Here is a 16,400-nt window from a genome sequence, read left to right as displayed (position 1 = left end):
TGTTCTTTGCATTTGACAGTTTTATCAGTATGTTAACAGGACATATTTTTCTTCAAGTTTATCCTTGTGATGTTCTCTGAACTTCTTGGATGTGCATTCTCATCTTTCACAGATTTGGGTAAATTTTCTGACATTATTTCTTTGAATATTCTTTCTGCAGCTTTCTCTCATTCTTCTCCATCTAGGACTCCCATAATGCTTATATTGGTATACTTGATGGCGTCCCACAGTTCTCTTTGGCTATTTTCACTTTTAATAATTCTTTTTTTTTTTTCCCCCTTCTGCTCAACTTGACTCGTTTCAATTGTCCTGTCTTAGAGTTCACTGATTCTTTCTTTTGCTACCTCCAATGTGTTGTTGAAACCATCCTGGGAATTTTTCATTTCAGTTATTATGGGTTTCAGTAGTTCTGTTTGGTTTCTTTTAAAATTTTCTGTCCCTTTCCTGGGATTCTTCTATTGTTTGTTCATTGTTTTCCTGTTATTCTTTAGTTTTGACTCTGTATTTTCCTTCATCTCCTTGAGTGTATTGAAGTTCTGTTTCTGTTTTTGTTTTTTTAAGTTTTTGTCTGGTAGTTCAAGTCTAGTCTTCTTCATTGGCATTTTCTGGATTTTTATCTTCTTCCTTTGGATGGGCCATTGTTTCCTGTTTCTTTATTTGTCTTATAATCTTTTTGTTGTGTTGACATTTTAATATTAAAAATTTTAACTCTGGGATTTATTCCTTGAAATATCTGTTTCTTGAGCTTGTAACCAGCTGGTGATATGACAGAGATTTTCTTGAATGTTAGCCCTCCTATCAGGAAGGGCTGACAAAAGCAAATGCAAAATGCAAGGTTCTCCCTGTCTTTTCTGGGCCTGTGTCTTGTCCTGGGCTGGTGCTTGCTAGTTGCCTTAGGAGTTATCTTGTTTACAGGAGTTTGAATGTCCCCTCTCCTTCCCAGGAGACAGACCTTCTCCCCCTCCTGAATGTTCTAGGGCTGGACTTAAAGCAGGTAAGCCTTTCCCCAGGCTGTGTGCCTCAACTGTTTCTTACACTGCCTTCATAGTTTCTGTTGCCTGGAGGGCAAATTCTGGAAGGTGGGCTCTCTGGAAAGGATTTTCCCAAGTCATTCTTTCCCGGCCAGAACAAGTTCAGGGACCCACAAGGGGTGTGCAGGCCAGTTCCAAACTTCCCTGAGAGGGAATGAGGGAAAGGCCAGGAAGAGAACCAGAAGTTTGTTCCATGGGTCTCCAACCTGAGCTTTCTTGACCTGCCTAACACAGGCAGCCTTTCAGCTGTCCTCTGCAACTCTTGGGAATCATGCCATCTTTAAGTCTCCTGCACAGCCTTTGTCTGGGGCAGGTTTGGAAAACGGCTGCCCTCAGAGCCTGGCCCCAGCAATCTGAAGTAACTAATCAAAAGCCGTGATCAGCAATCAGCCCGTGCCCACCCTGAATCTTGGAGAAGTGGATTTTTTTGCCTCTTTCTGGCACCAGCAAGCTACACCGTGGTCCAGACTCCATTGTGGCCTACCTCAAGAGTGGGGAATGGTCACCAGAAAGTGCTGTGTGGAGAGAGTTATTTACTGGTATTCACCATAATTTACCAGCCTTTTCCTCCCACATTTCCCTGGATGCTGTACAGTGTTCTGCTGGACTCTGAAGTTTTGAAATAGTTGATTCAGATAGTTATTGTCTATTTAGTAGTTGTGCTTGTGAAGGGACTGATTCTTGGAGCTTTCTACTCTGCTATCTTACCACAGTCCTCTTGGGGTATGTTTTGATAGGTTGTTTTTTCTAGGAATTTGTCTATATCATCTGATTTTCAAATTTGTTTTTATGAGATATGAAGATATCTTTTTTACAGAAATGACCTTTTGGAATTATTTACAAAATTTTTAAAAGTTGGAAGTGTAGTACAAAGTCCTTTTTTTGAGAGGAAGTGGCTGACCTGATTATCACCTCCAAATATTTTTGGTAATTCTCCTGCATAACCACAGTACAAACATAAAAATAGGGAAATTAACATAAATATATTATTACCATCAAATCCTCAGATCCCATTCAAGTTTTACCAGTTGTCCAAATAATGTCCTTTTTAGCAAAAAGATCCAGTTCAAAATCAGGTTTTGCACTTAGTTGTCATGTCTCTTTAGCCTCCTTCAGATTAGAACAGCTCTTCGGTAATTCCCTATTGAAGATTACAGGCCAGTTATTTTGTAGAATATCTGGATTTGTCTGATAATTCTCACTGTTAGATTCATATCACAACTTTTAACTGGAATACTACAGAAATGATGCTGTGTTCCCCTCATTGCATCTTATCAGGTGCTGCAGTTTTTGATTGTCCCTTTACCCATAATGTTCACTTTGTCAGACCTGTCCAATATACAGTTACTCTTTTCTCTTTGTAATAATAGGTATATTGTGAGAAGGTACTTATAACTATGTTCATATGCTACTCCTTAAAACACTTTCAATTTATTCATGTATTAATTTGTATCAGTATGGATTCATGGTTTCCTGTTTTCTCCACTAGGCATAATCATTACTATAATTATTTCTATCTTTATATTAAAAACTATCAGTTCACTCTTATATTTCCAATTCTAATCCAACACCACATGTGTTTTAGTTTTTTCGCTTTCCTTATTTGTTACTCCTTTCTCCAACAGTGAGAGACATGGCTCCCGTTAACCTTAATCTATTTATTATTTGATCTGTCTCCCTCTGCCTGCACACACACACCCTCCCATTTCTCTGCATTCCTCTCCATCTCACTCCAGTTGATTTCTAATATCCCATGTAGGCATGCCCCACTTGTGGATATCCTTATAACTCTCAGAGCTCTGACATTCAATGCCAGCTTGCCCCATATATGGATGCTGTTATTACCCTACCTAGGCTCTGACTTCCTGCATGAGTTCTGACATGCTGCTCCAGGACTTCCCTTTTCCCTCATATAGTTCTCTTCCTTACCCATCTCAGGCTCTAACACCATTATCTGGGGCACCTTTACATACAGAAATCCTCCCCATCCCACCTAGGCTCTGCCTGCCTATGCCGAGCCTTCTGCCTCTACAGATGCACTCCTCACCCTGCTTGCATCCCTCATACCCTACCTGGGCTTTGACATCCCACACCAGTCACCCTCCATGCCTCTGATCCTACTCAGGCTCTGACTCTTCTTGCTGGGTTGCTCCCCTTCCTCAATGTGGACACATTTTTCCACCTTTTTGGGTTCTTGCCCCAGGCCAGGCCTCCCTTCCAAGGGGAATCCTCCTTATCCTGCTGAGGCTCTGACTACCCACACTGGACCTTCCTCATCTCACTTGGATTCCAACACCCTGTCCACTCTGCTCCAGCTCTGACAACTCACTCCTGGCCACTCTCTGAAATGAAGGGCCTCTTCATCCTACTTGGCTCTGATACTATATGCTGGCTGCTTTGCACTCCCACTTGCCATGGACATGGACACCCTTTTCACCTCACTTGGGCCCCAAAACAGCACACTGGACATGTGGACATCCTCCTCATCCCACTTGAGTGCTGACATTGCTCTGAGATCCTACAGCTTCCCTTGCCACCACCAGTGCAGAAACCCTTCCTTCCTCTGCCCCATCAAATAGTTTAGGACTAAAACTTTCAGAAAGGTAGGGTTAAAGGGAATGCTCTTTTTCTGTTTAATGTCTGCAGGATTTGAAGTGATATCCTCATTTTTATTCCTGTTATTCATAATTTATGCCATCTCTTTTTCTTCCTGACTGACCTCTTCCAGTGGCTTATCAATTTATTAATGTTTTCAATGAATTTTATTCTGGTTTACTGATGTTCTCTATTATGTTTGTGTTTTCTCTTTAATTTCTGTTGTTTATTATTTGATTCCTCCTACTTTCTTTGGGCTTAATTTTCTGTGTTTTTTTTTTTTCCTTGAGACAGATGCTTAGGTTATTGATTTTCAGCATATCCCTTCCTAACATATGCATTTAGGCCTATAAATTTCCTTTTATGCATGGTTTTAACCACATCCCATGGTATTTATATGGATTGTTTTCATTGTCATTTACTTCATTATATTTTCTAGCTACTATTGTGACTTCCTGTTTGATCCTTGGGTTGTTTAGGAGTATGTTTTTAACTTCTGCTTATTTTGCCTAGGTATCTATAGATTTTCTAGTTATATATTTGTTTCTGATTTCAAGTTTAATTCCATTGTGGTCAGAAAACATCTTCTTTATGCTTTCACTTTTTTGAAATTTGTTAAACTTTACTGTGTTGCCCAGTACATGATCAATTTTGATAAATTTCCATAGGTACTTGAAAAGAAAAATGTATTCTGCAATTGCTGAGTTATTTGCCCTTTTTTAGAGTATTTGTTCTCATACTTTAAACCACTGTCTTAAGGCATAATGTTTAGAACTACAGGTCGTATTCCATGTATGCATGCATTCTGTTTTTTCTGGAGTTAGAGGATATTTTGTCTTGTTTTGTGGATCCTATGCCATATGCAGGTGATAAATTAAAATGCTTAAAATATGCCTATACATGAATCCTTATATTAATATGTAATTTCCATAAAAATAAGTGTATGAAATCAAGTGGTAAAACAAGGAGCAAAGTAATGGTAGGGCATTATCATTTTGGTATTTGATAGTTTCACTGTATGTTTCTTCTTAAGCTTGATATTTACTGTGTAGTTTAACAACTATAATAGAAATTTCATTACTTTATAAAACAGTTGGCTTAAAAGTTTTTCAATATCAAATAAATTTAAGCCAACTCTTGCTGTATAGACCCCATTGAAGTAGTTTTCAATTAGAGAAAAAAAGAGATACAGTGCAAAAGTTAATAAGAGGAGAAAACCTCATAAACTATGTATTTTTAATGAAATGTTTATTCCAGATACATTTGTGTGTTCTTCATATTAGAAAGCAAAATGCAAAAGTAAAGTGAAAAGTAAAGAGAAGAGTATGGTATTATTATTTCCAAAATGTTGAAGATATTATGTGGTCAAAATAATTTGTATATTCTAATTCACAGTTTTAAAATTGTTTCTCTCAAATCCAAAAAAAGAAGAAGAACCAGTAATGAGATCTACCCATTGAGCCTACTTAACATCTTTAAATACCACCAAACCTTTTTTGGGTAATTTGTGCCTTGGTCTCTAGAGCAGAGTTACACTAAATCTAATCAAGAGCCAGATGCCTGGAGCTCCGCTGTGTAAATACCCTAGTTAATAAAGATGAAAACAGCAATAGAAGTGCTTTCTCTATATCTTCCTCCTTCTTGGACCCTACATATTTCAGGCATCTATATCATATAGATATATCATGTAGCTATGAACAGTGAAGATGACTCCATCCCCATCTTCAATTGTTGGTAACTTCTGATTAATCTAAGCTAATTATAACAGTCCCATTTCCTACCAGGTATAGGAATAGACATGTGACTGAATTCTGTCCAGTGAGATCTCTGGACAATACAGTAAGAGACTTATGAAAAAGATTACCTCTCTTCTAAGAAAAGAGATAAAGGAAAAAATGGTATGCTAACTCCTAGAACCAATATATTGGAAAATTTTTAATTAACTTCATGTTATAGTAAGTATTTAGGTATAACCATTTAATTTAATTCCATGGTTGATGTAGTATATATTTTTCAGTGGGGGGATGTTGGTTAATAATTTATTGATTATGATAAATTGATCTATTATTAAATTGATCAATACAATCAATAATGTATTTAGAAACAAGTAACGGAAAATCCAACTCTCGGTTTTGTTGTGTGTGGTTTTTTGTTTGTTTTTTTTGTTTGTTTTTAACAAATATGGATTTATTTGTCTCAGGCATCAAGAAGTTTGGGGGTATTGCTACTCAGTGATGTTTCAGAGACCCAGATTCTTTCCACTTTTCTGTTTCTCTGTCCTTAGCTTTCATTTTCATGCTTGTCACTTCATGATAATAGGATGGCTGCTGCACCTCCAAGCAGGAGGAAGGGGAAAATCAAGGAACAAAAGGGGTATACCAGTTGAATCTGCCTGCTTTTTTCAGGAAAACAAAAGCTTTCCTGGAAGCTCCACTCTAAAATCTTCTGCTTAGGTCTCACTGGCCACCCCTAATTGGAATGTGGCTAGGGAGAGGTAAATGTAATAAATGGGGTTAGGTTAGCCAACCAACTGTGCCAGGCACACATACACACATACTTACCTAGGCCGCATAAATGGATTAAACCAGATAATCACTTAAGGCCACTTGTTTCTATTCTGTAATTTTGTGTTTTATTGGTTAGTACTTGCAATGTGTCCGTCTAATCTGTCTTCTCTAATTTAGCTTCACTTATATTAATGCAAGTAGCTTTTCTACATTTTGCTTATATTTTATAAACTAAAGCTAGTATATTAGATTCAATAGGTAAGACATTTAATTTTCTGTTTCCAAAATTAGGGCTTTTAAGCAAATATGTAAATTTGTGCAAAATTAATGCAAATTAATATTTTTCATTTGTAGCAGACATTGTGGTAGTTTTTAAATGAGGCTTGTAGTTCTTGTGTAAAGTTTTTCTATCTTAGGAAGAACAGAGGAACCATTGAATATTTGAACATTATAAGAATTATAATACAAACTACCTTTTTCAGGGTCTCTTTCAAAAAGGAGATGCATGGTTCATTAAAAGAAAAAATTGAGCAATTTAATATCTGATATTGCATCAGGATTTGTCTACACAGATTTAGCTATTCTTATATTGTATACTGAACTCTGTTTTCTTTCATCCCCTTCCTGCCCCCACCTCCATCTCTTTTACAAATATGTTTACTCTCAGTCATTGAGGTAGATATTAAAGGGTTTATTAAAGAGATAAAGAAAATGTAGTGTCAAATTAACTGCTAGAGGTGGAGATAGATGCCTTCTGTAGACAAGATAGAACCATAAATATAGAGGGAATACAGACATAAATGAAGAGTAGGATAGGGGGTGACTTGCCTTGTAATGGAGAACAGATTACATTCCATCTTTGCTGATGGAATAGAGGTTAGCAAGCAGGGATTGGACCTTGATTCATAGTGCACCTCATTTTAGAATTCTAGATTCAGGGCAGATGTGGAGAAACAGATGCTGACACTGCTAAGCTAAATGCTAGTTTAAGTTCATCTCAGTAACTGAAGAAAATAAATGAGGTTTTTATCTGTTTACCTATCGTATTTTTATTGCCTTAGAGAGGCCACACATCACAAAGGAGTAGCTTATGAAGTAGGTATGCTGCAGGATTGTTTCAAGAGGGAGAACCAAATAAATAATTGTGTTAACTACTATTTATCACTCTCCTATTTTACTGGTAATAACAGGATCTCTTAGTATATGACCTATTTTTCCTAATTTTATTATGCAGGAGGAGAGGAGTGGGGAACCAGATTATTTTATTTCTGAACTAAGGAAAAGGAAAATTACTAGTAAATCTGATAGTAGTTACATTGCCACAAATATTTTCATCTAGTTTCTTTAAGTTATTTACAATTATTGTAGACTGTACTGAATGTTGAGGCTAATTGGAAAAAAGTGACCAGATTCTTAATCATTATCAGGAAACTGCATTCAGAGAATGAGAAGAACACCCCCACTGGATGAATTACAGCCACCACCATATCAGGATGACAGTGGTTCTCCCCATCTCTCATGTACACCCTCAGAAATTGGGGACAGTAAATGTGAATTTTCCCACTGCAGCAACAGTCCAAGATGCTCATATAACAAGTGCCCAAGTGAAGGAAGCACAGGTCATGAAATAGAAAGTTTTCGTAATAAAGGATATGAAGATGATGTTCCAAGTGACAGCACTGCAGTCCTGAGCCCTGAAGTAAGTAAAAAGCACATAGAATTTTTTTAATGAATGTTATTTGGAGGATAATATTACTGTGCTTCTCACTAAGAAGAATCGATTGCATTGCTATCTTCTTCATCATGGTTTATGGTACCAGCTTCCATCCCTGATCTAATTTTTGTCCCACAAATTTATCAGGGCAGGGCTGTCCCAGCCAATCCCCAACTACTCCCAAAAGGAAAATGGGCAGCTAAAAATGAGAGCAACAGACAAGACTGAAAAACAATTTTCCGTTAGGTTTTAATCTCAGGATAGGTTGTTGTTTTTGTTTTTTTCCCCCCTTTAAAAAAAAAAACACTTTAAGTAAACATCCTGGAATTATTTAACTATTTGTTTCATCTTGGAGTTATTATTTATAACTGTGCGTTTTTAAATTTTTTTTTTTATTTTTTACTATTGGGAAGGTGTTCATTAATGTTATTTCACAGGTCTTTCAAAAAGAATAAGTGGTAATCAGCTTTATTAATGAAATTTGAGTCCATTACATCATGCATTTGGAGTGGTTGGTTGGTTGAGTTTTAAGTTACGTTTTTGGAGCAAAAATGTGAAAGTAACAACAGAAATAGGTGTGCTATACTTTTGAAGTCTTGCCATGTTCTAAAAAAGATTATTTGTTATCTTTCTATAATGTTGATAATTATAAAGGTAATCTAGAAGTTTTCAAAAGGTAGTGTTTATTTTTAGGATTTATTTTCCTTTAAAGTTCCACATTTGAAGTTTTCACAACTTTTGTCCCAGGCAACATCTTTTAATACTATATTATATCAGTGTTCTTTGGAGGTAGTTTCCCAATAGAGAGAACAATTAAGCTAGGAATAGAATTTCCTTCATTTTAAGTTTTTCTTCTATAAGTAAACACACACACACACACACTGTCTGTTACTACTATTCTAGTATTTCTCGTATTATAATATAGTATCTGGCCAAAGAGCAATTCTTAAATGATGGAACTAAAATTCAAACCTAGGTCTGCCTGACTGCAAAAACAGTGCTCTTAACAACTATATTACATTGCCGCTCTTTATCTAAATTGTTATGTGGGGAACTACTTTGATGCAGTGGTATCCTACAAGTACACTGCAAGCTATCCCAGAGGACTCACAGAGCAGGTTAAGATACTCAAATTACATACAAGTGTGCATTCATGTATGTGTATATGTGTGTGTGCACGCACACATGGGTGCATGTGGGTGTTTTAATCTGTTTCAAATAAAAAGCAAGAAGTAATTGGAGCAAGGTGAGGTAGGTTAACACACTTAGGATAGGGTGCAAGTGGAGAGGAGGAGTACACAATGTGAATCTTGATTTTCTCAATGCTCATATGTATGTCCTGTCTCACTCTGTTTAACCAGCCTTCCCTGTTGATAGGACCAGAATTGAGATTTGAACAAGGGTTCCTTGAGTCAGTAACACACACTTGTTCTGTGAGGCAGTTTTAGGGGCAAGTATACCTGGCCACCACTGAAACTTGCCAGTTAGCCGACTAGACTAAAACAGACAAAGGTTTTATCTGCATTACTTAGGTAGAGCACATGTGTGACATAGCTATCAGCCCAGAGTTGACATGACCATGGCTTGGGCTTTCCATCCCTTTCTGTAGGTAACACTTGTCTGTTCCATTGCATTTTCTGTTTACTCTTTCTTTGGCATGTCTTGCAGGATATTAATGTAGTTATTATCTATATTTAACCCTTCTGATTTCTGCCTGTGTGTCACAAGTTACTTCCTTACTCATTATCTACAGTTAAAACATCCTATGAGTTTTGTCCATTTTTTATAAGCTACTAACTTGTTACCTGTGTTAACATTTATTCTGATTTTACTCCATCCTGTTTGTTTTTATGTCTTCTGTAACATCACTAAATATACAGCAATACTGCAAATAAACATTACCTGAATATTTAGAGGTAGAATACTGATGGCCTGTCTTAGTGTAAAATTCATTCTTGTGTTTTTCCAAGTTCCTTTTGCATCCCACCATCCTTGTAATGGACATGTAATGGACATTGTATATCAAATAGAAAATTAATACTTTCCTTTTGATTTAATCTGGGATATAGCTATCTTAGAACCTATCCACATATGCAGTTGAACTGGAAGAGGAGAGAGGGTTCACAGGAATTCCATGGAAAGGAGTTCATAAACTCTATTGATGGCCTGTGGCCAGCCAAAGATTATTTGAAACTTTGATTCAGGCACCTTGAAGGGAAGGATTGTTTTCTTATTGCCTGTTTGCAAAATGCATGTAGTAGCTTTTTTCTGTAGAAGTCCCACCCTCTGGGCTTTGCAAGAATTGTCAGATTGCCCAGAAGAAAAAAAAAAAATTAGGGAGGCACCGAGAGTAATAAAATTCAGAAATAGCTATCTAGAACTTTATAAAAAATTTATTGCCTTGAGATGTTTAGCCCTTATTACACTATTTTATGAAATATTTAATTGAAATATTAAAGCCATGCAATTAAAATCTTGAATTTCCAATTATGAAGTGACATACATTAAAACATTTTGCTTTAAACTGTAAATTTTTGTTTGTCTTACAAATTAAGAGTATATTTACCCTCATTTATTCAGCTATATACAAATTCCTCATTTATTCAGCTATATAAAAATTCCTAAATTCCTCCTTAAGAGTATGTTCCCTATCCCCAAGTAATGTTCTTCATTTACGATTTTTTTCCCATACAATGATACCTAGTGGGTCACTGTAGATACTAGTGTATAAACTTTATGAGGTCAAAGACTTTGTCTTTTTGGTTCTCTACTGCCTCCCTTCACTTAAAATAGCACCTGGCACCTTGTACATACAATAATTAGGGTAAATGTTAAGCTTCTGTAACAAAGAGACCCCAGAATATAATGGCTAAAAGCACAGAGGCTTATTTATCTTTCATTTTAACAACAGTCCACAGATAAGCAGGCAGGCCAGGGTGAGTAGGTGGCTTTGCTCTACAACATTATTCAGGGGCCCAGTTCCTTTTCTTATGTCACCGTGCCATCCCCTAAGGTGTTTTCCTAGTCCATATAGTCCAAGCTAACCCATATTGTCTATGTATTTGACTTGGGGAAGAAGAAAGAGACAAAGAATAGAGGGCAAACAATTTCTGTGTAAAAACCTAATCTTTATGTTTCACACATAATTTCTGTTTGCATCCCATTGGCAAAGCTGAGCTACATGAGCATATTGGGTATAAGAGAAGTTTGGAAATCTAGTCTCTTACTTGGCAGTGTGTTTCCAGCTAAAATTCAGGAAGCTCTTTTGATTAAGTGGACAAAGGGAAGATACTGGGGATTGTAGAAGTCACTTTCACAGTAGGCCCTAAATACAAATTTAGAAAATTAATAAATGATGGTCAAATTATAAAATTTATTCATGTTTTAAAATGGCAGACATTTAAGATTTATTAAAATAATTGAAGGAACAAAATGGTGTCGTTGAAAGGTCAGAGACCTAGGTCTGACATTGTCATTAACTAGTGGAAATCCCCATTATATTCCAGACAGTTGAATTGGCAGGAATTTGAGACAGTTGCAGGTAAAATGAGTACAATTCCTTTTAACTCCATGATTAGAACATGCAGCTTCAGTCTTTCTTGAACTTTTGTAAAAATGTATATTCTTCCATTTTCAATGGTACTTGATATTAGAAAATAATATGTAGTTTTAAATTCTGGTTAAAAATTGAAGTAAATATGGTCTTGTTATGAAGAATACCTATTTGGTGGCAAGTATATTGAGGCCTTTGTACTTTACTTCCATATTTCACATCTTCATTGATTTTCAAGTCCAAATGCATTTACATTCTGTTACAGATAGGGGCATTTTAGAACAAACCCTTAAATTTTTTTTTAATAGCATTTTCCTTTATCTATATTTTCTTTCTCTCCAGGCTAACATTGAGCTGTCAAATTCATTGTTAATAATCTTGAAAGTAATATTTAATAGTTTCCTACAAAAGAAACAGCAATAAACATTAGAGTATAAATTTTCAATTCTCATTTATAAAAATTTATATCCAATTTTCTCAAGTGTAGTGGTAAATGTTAAATTCTATGTCTTTTTATAAAAAGATTTTGAGTTTCAGGTACTTGCTTAAATTACTTTGGCCCTACAAATATAGCTTTTGATTGTTGTCAGCTGTAAGTATTACTTTCTTTGGGGTAGTTAGTGAACACACCTTCGTAAAAAATATCAGTTTATTGATTAATGATAGATTAAATAATAGAGTTAAAAACTGAAAACATGTAAATTTGCTTTTCTTAGGATATGTCAGCTCAAGGATCATCTTCACAACTTCCTAAACGTTTTGATCCTGATCCAGAAGCTAAATATGGCACACTGGATGTGACTTTTGACTATGACTCACAAGAACAGAAGCTTCTGGTAACAGTGACAGCTGTCACAGATATCCCAACATATAACAGGACAGGTGGTAACTCATGGCAAGTACACCTTGTTCTTCTGCCTATAAAGAAACAGAGAGCAAAAACCAGTATCCAGAGAGGACCATGCCCTGTCTTCACAGAAACATTCAAATTTAATCATGTTGAATCTGAGATGATTGGAAATTATGCAGTTCGGTTCAGACTGTATGGTGTACATCGCATGAAAAAAGAAAAAATTGTGGGGGAAAAGATTTTTTATTTAACAAAATTGAATCTTCAAGGGAAAATGTCATTACCTGTGATATTGGAACCTTCTTACAATCATTCTGTGAGTATCTCATCAAATAATTGAATACAATTTATGTTTATGATATATAATGTATACAATTTTTTAAACCTGTGATCAATCCAATAATTTTCTCAGTCTATTTTTTACATAGCAATAATAATACCCTTACAAAATTTCTAAGCCATAGGTAGGTAGGTATAATTTTTTTGCATCTGTAAAAGTTGCCCTTGAAGATGATACATGATTTATTTTATGCATTTTATTTTGTCCTTCATGGGTCTAGGACAGAGTCTTACACATTTTTTCCTTTGTTGAACATCTGTTAAATGGATATTATGACATCATCTGAAATTCTTATAGAACTTATTGTTTTCTTTCCAGTTTAAAAGCATGTGATAAGTTAAGAACTATCTAGCTCCATATCTTATTTGATATATTGCAGAAATTACTTGCTTTTACAGAATATGTGCTCCTGCCTAAAACATAACTGATTATCCTCCCAGAACACCTGTGAAATTATTTCAAAGGTTCAAAAATATTCTGACCTTGTTATACTTTCCACTCTTTTTAAACAAAGACTTTGAAGTATTTCTGGGAGGGGACACTTAAACTTAGTACTTTGAGCTAGTTCTGCTTTTACTCTTTCTTTCCCCAGGTTCTAATAATATACAAGTCTCTCTCTCCATATTTGTGGCTGAATACCCACAAGGCATTGCAAATCGCAGGCAAGAAATGTCTGCCCTGTTTGTTTAAACAAGAGAGATACATTATGCCATAAATTTATTTAGATTATGAGAAAATCTGTGACATGGTCTAAGTGTCAATTATGAATTATATTTATTCCTTCCTGTTATATTGAATATATAGGGTTGCTTTTAAGCTTTTAAATGTGTTAAGTGTTAAATCCAAAATTAGAGTATCATTGAACTTAAACCAGGCAGCATTTGATCTTGTGGACCTTCATTCACACCATTTTAGCTAGATGACTTCATCTTTAAAAATAAATAGAAATATGGTAGATACTTTTGTGTTTGTAGGATAAGATTTAGTCTTTTATGGAGAAGTGATAACTTGTTATAATTTGGAATTTTTAGAATTACTATTTTTGGGGAAAAAAATTTTTAATGACAGCATTTTATCAGCAGAGAGAATAAAAAGTGCAGGCAGAATTTCAGAGGGAAAAGAATAAAATTTTAGCATAAAAGTTAAAATTCTGTAATTCTTAATAGATTTTTAGTCTTTCTCATTATTTGGTCTCAGTGATCACTAGTAATCTGTAGAAAATATACCCTTATATAAAAATAAATTAGAAGACGACTATGAATGACATCAAGAGGTATGTATTTTGTGTTGCTTTATGTACTTCAATTCTGTGTTCATTGGATTCATGTCACAAAGAAAATGAAGCTATAGAAAATAATGTGATTTTATCTCTGGTCAAACTAAATAATCCCATATTCTATATGCACCTTATTACGTATGCTAGCTTATAGTCTTTGATGCCATCATCTTTCTTTTTTTGTCAGTAAGTACAATAAATATTTCTGCGAAGTGTTCACAAAAGGGAAGAAGTGCTAGATAAATAGTTTATAAAACATAAAGTTAAATGTGAATAAAACTGTCTTCTACTCTACATTAGAATACCTCAAATTCAATAGCTGAGCTTAATTGTTCATTTCTCTTGCCTTTCTTCTTTCTCTACCTTCTGAAAATGTTATTGCTTCCTTACTAGTGGGCTTCTGAGCCAAAAACAACTCTGCATACCATAATTGTGAGATTAACACTCAAAATTCTGTGTACCAGTTGTCCTGTAATAAAAATATAATACTAATAGAATGTATATATTCTATCTATACTGTAGTGTTAATGTTCTTTTTTGCTTAAGTTTTGATATTAATTGTGTGGAGAAATCTTGTCATTGTGGTTTACTTGGATAAGTTTAGCTTTTATTTTATAAGAAGTGATGATATGTATGAAGGATATGCTTATAATTAGACATTTATTTCAATAGCTTTTGAATTACTACTCATTACTGTTATTGTAAAAATTTTATTAGCTTTTTGGCAAGGAAAAGTTTTAATTAACCCAACCAAAAAAATTACAAACTATGATCAGAATGTATTTAAATCTTAATTATAGTTTATTTTTAGATCATAATAGAAAAATAGAATTCTGCATATAAGATTTAGTTTTATAGCTAGTTTTTCAGAAATTATTTGAATCAGTACATTGAGAGAAAAAAGACCAGTATCACCAAAATGATTGTCTGAGGACCAAACAATGAATTTCCCTGAGGGTAAGATGAAAGTTTAACATTAAAATAAAGAAATAGTTTCAGGTAAGGCTTCTTGATCATTGTGTAGTAGACAATATATTATACTAAGAGTTGAAAAGCATCCATTCTTTCCACTAACTAGCTGTGTAAACTTGGATAAATTAGTAAATTTGGGCATCAAGTTTCTCTTAGAGAGGATTAGACCAAACTATTTCCTAAATTTCCATCCATCTCTGATTCTCTGTTTCTACTTATGTTTATTGGGAAGGGAGCAAACTAAGAACAAAAATCAGTGAATTTTAGTATTTTTAATATATAACATTTTGGGGTGGACATTTATGCTTTCTCACTCTTCAGCACTTTTTCAACAACCTTTTTCATGTCTGGGAAGTCTCAACTAATAAGTCCCACCTCCCTAAGGTAAATCCTATAAAATTCACTTTCCTAGTCACCTTTGTTGCTAGGGCATGAGGCATATGACCTAAATTCTACCACTCACATTCATTCCCATGAAACCTCAATACACACTGAACAAAGAAGCCGGCATTACACTCAAATCATGTTTCCATATAGTTGATCGTGGAGGCATCTGTTGTTCAGAAGCAGTAGTAACTCTAAAATAGTTCTAGTTTTAAAATAGTTTTGCTGGTGCAAAAATGGTATTAGTGCTGGGGCAGTAACAGCTGTGATAACGAAAAATCCTTGGCACGTAAGTGTCCAATGGAAACAGCAGCAGAGTTTCTTCATCAGACCAGTTCTGCGGTATGGATTGGGCTTTGTTCTTGAGAAGCTTAGCATAAGCCTAGTTCTCTAACCCTCCCAATAATTCTTGTAATAAACTGCTTTTCTGCTTAGAGTTAGCATCTGGTTTTCACATGGAACCCTGACCAATACACATTGAAATAGCCATCTGATTTAATATTTACATGCATTAGTCATCTCTTCATGCTCTTAAGCCATACTCAAAGCTGCAATTTTGTCAGTTACCCTTCCTACCATGGCATATCCCTCTTGTAATTTAAGTTATTCTCGTATACTTAACTTTGTTTATATTTTAGTCTTTCCTAATGTATGATCCCAATTACTTGCTTCACTTGTATCTTTGGTAGCATATTCCTTTCTGTAACAGTTACCTAGAATAGCCTTTTTTCCTTTTCCTCACTCCAGTTTTATTCCTCATTTAACTCATTAGAGTTATTAATATTATCAGATTTATTATAATGAAACATCATTCTCTCACATACACAGCTCTCATCTACAGATAATCCTTAATTAGCATAATCTATGCAGATTGGCTATCTATGTTGATAGTGACGATTCAACGCCCACACATTGTTCCATTCTCAGAGTATAGGAATCTTAGTTAGCTCCTAGGCTTACTTTATATAATTCTATGATTCTTGGTCAACTGCTGTCCAACAAAGTTGATATTTGACAAAAATGTAGTGTGTTTCTTCCTGGGATAAGGTTCTTTAAATTGGTGTATGAGCCGCAGGTCTTACATGGTAAACTCCCTGTAGACTGGTGATTCTCAAAGTGTGGTCCGTGAGCCAGCAACATCACCAGCTAGGAACTTGTTAGAAGTGCATATTTTCAGT

At 35.0% G+C, this 16,400-nt stretch overlaps 1 protein-coding gene across 5 annotated transcripts in view; it reads left to right on the top strand.

The window, feature by feature from the left end:
• The window catches only part of SYT14 (synaptotagmin 14), a 294,941-nt gene that overhangs the window by 207,711 nt on the left and 70,830 nt on the right, over window positions 1-16,400 (top strand). For all 5 annotated transcript variants that reach the window (XM_037824625.1, XM_037824609.1, XM_037824629.1 and 2 more), the window contains 2 exons: window positions 7,561-7,832; window positions 12,117-12,566. In XM_037824625.1, the coding sequence (XP_037680553.1) occupies window positions 7,561-7,832; window positions 12,117-12,566 (722 nt within the window). The remainder of the gene's footprint in view (window positions 1-7,560; window positions 7,833-12,116; window positions 12,567-16,400) is intronic.

The sequence above is a fragment of the Choloepus didactylus genome, chromosome 2, assembly GCF_015220235.1.
Source record: "Choloepus didactylus isolate mChoDid1 chromosome 2, mChoDid1.pri, whole genome shotgun sequence".
NCBI lineage: Eukaryota > Metazoa > Chordata > Mammalia > Pilosa > Megalonychidae > Choloepus > Choloepus didactylus.
Note: the sequence above shows the minus strand (reverse complement) of the source record. Positions and strands in the feature narration are given on the sequence as shown.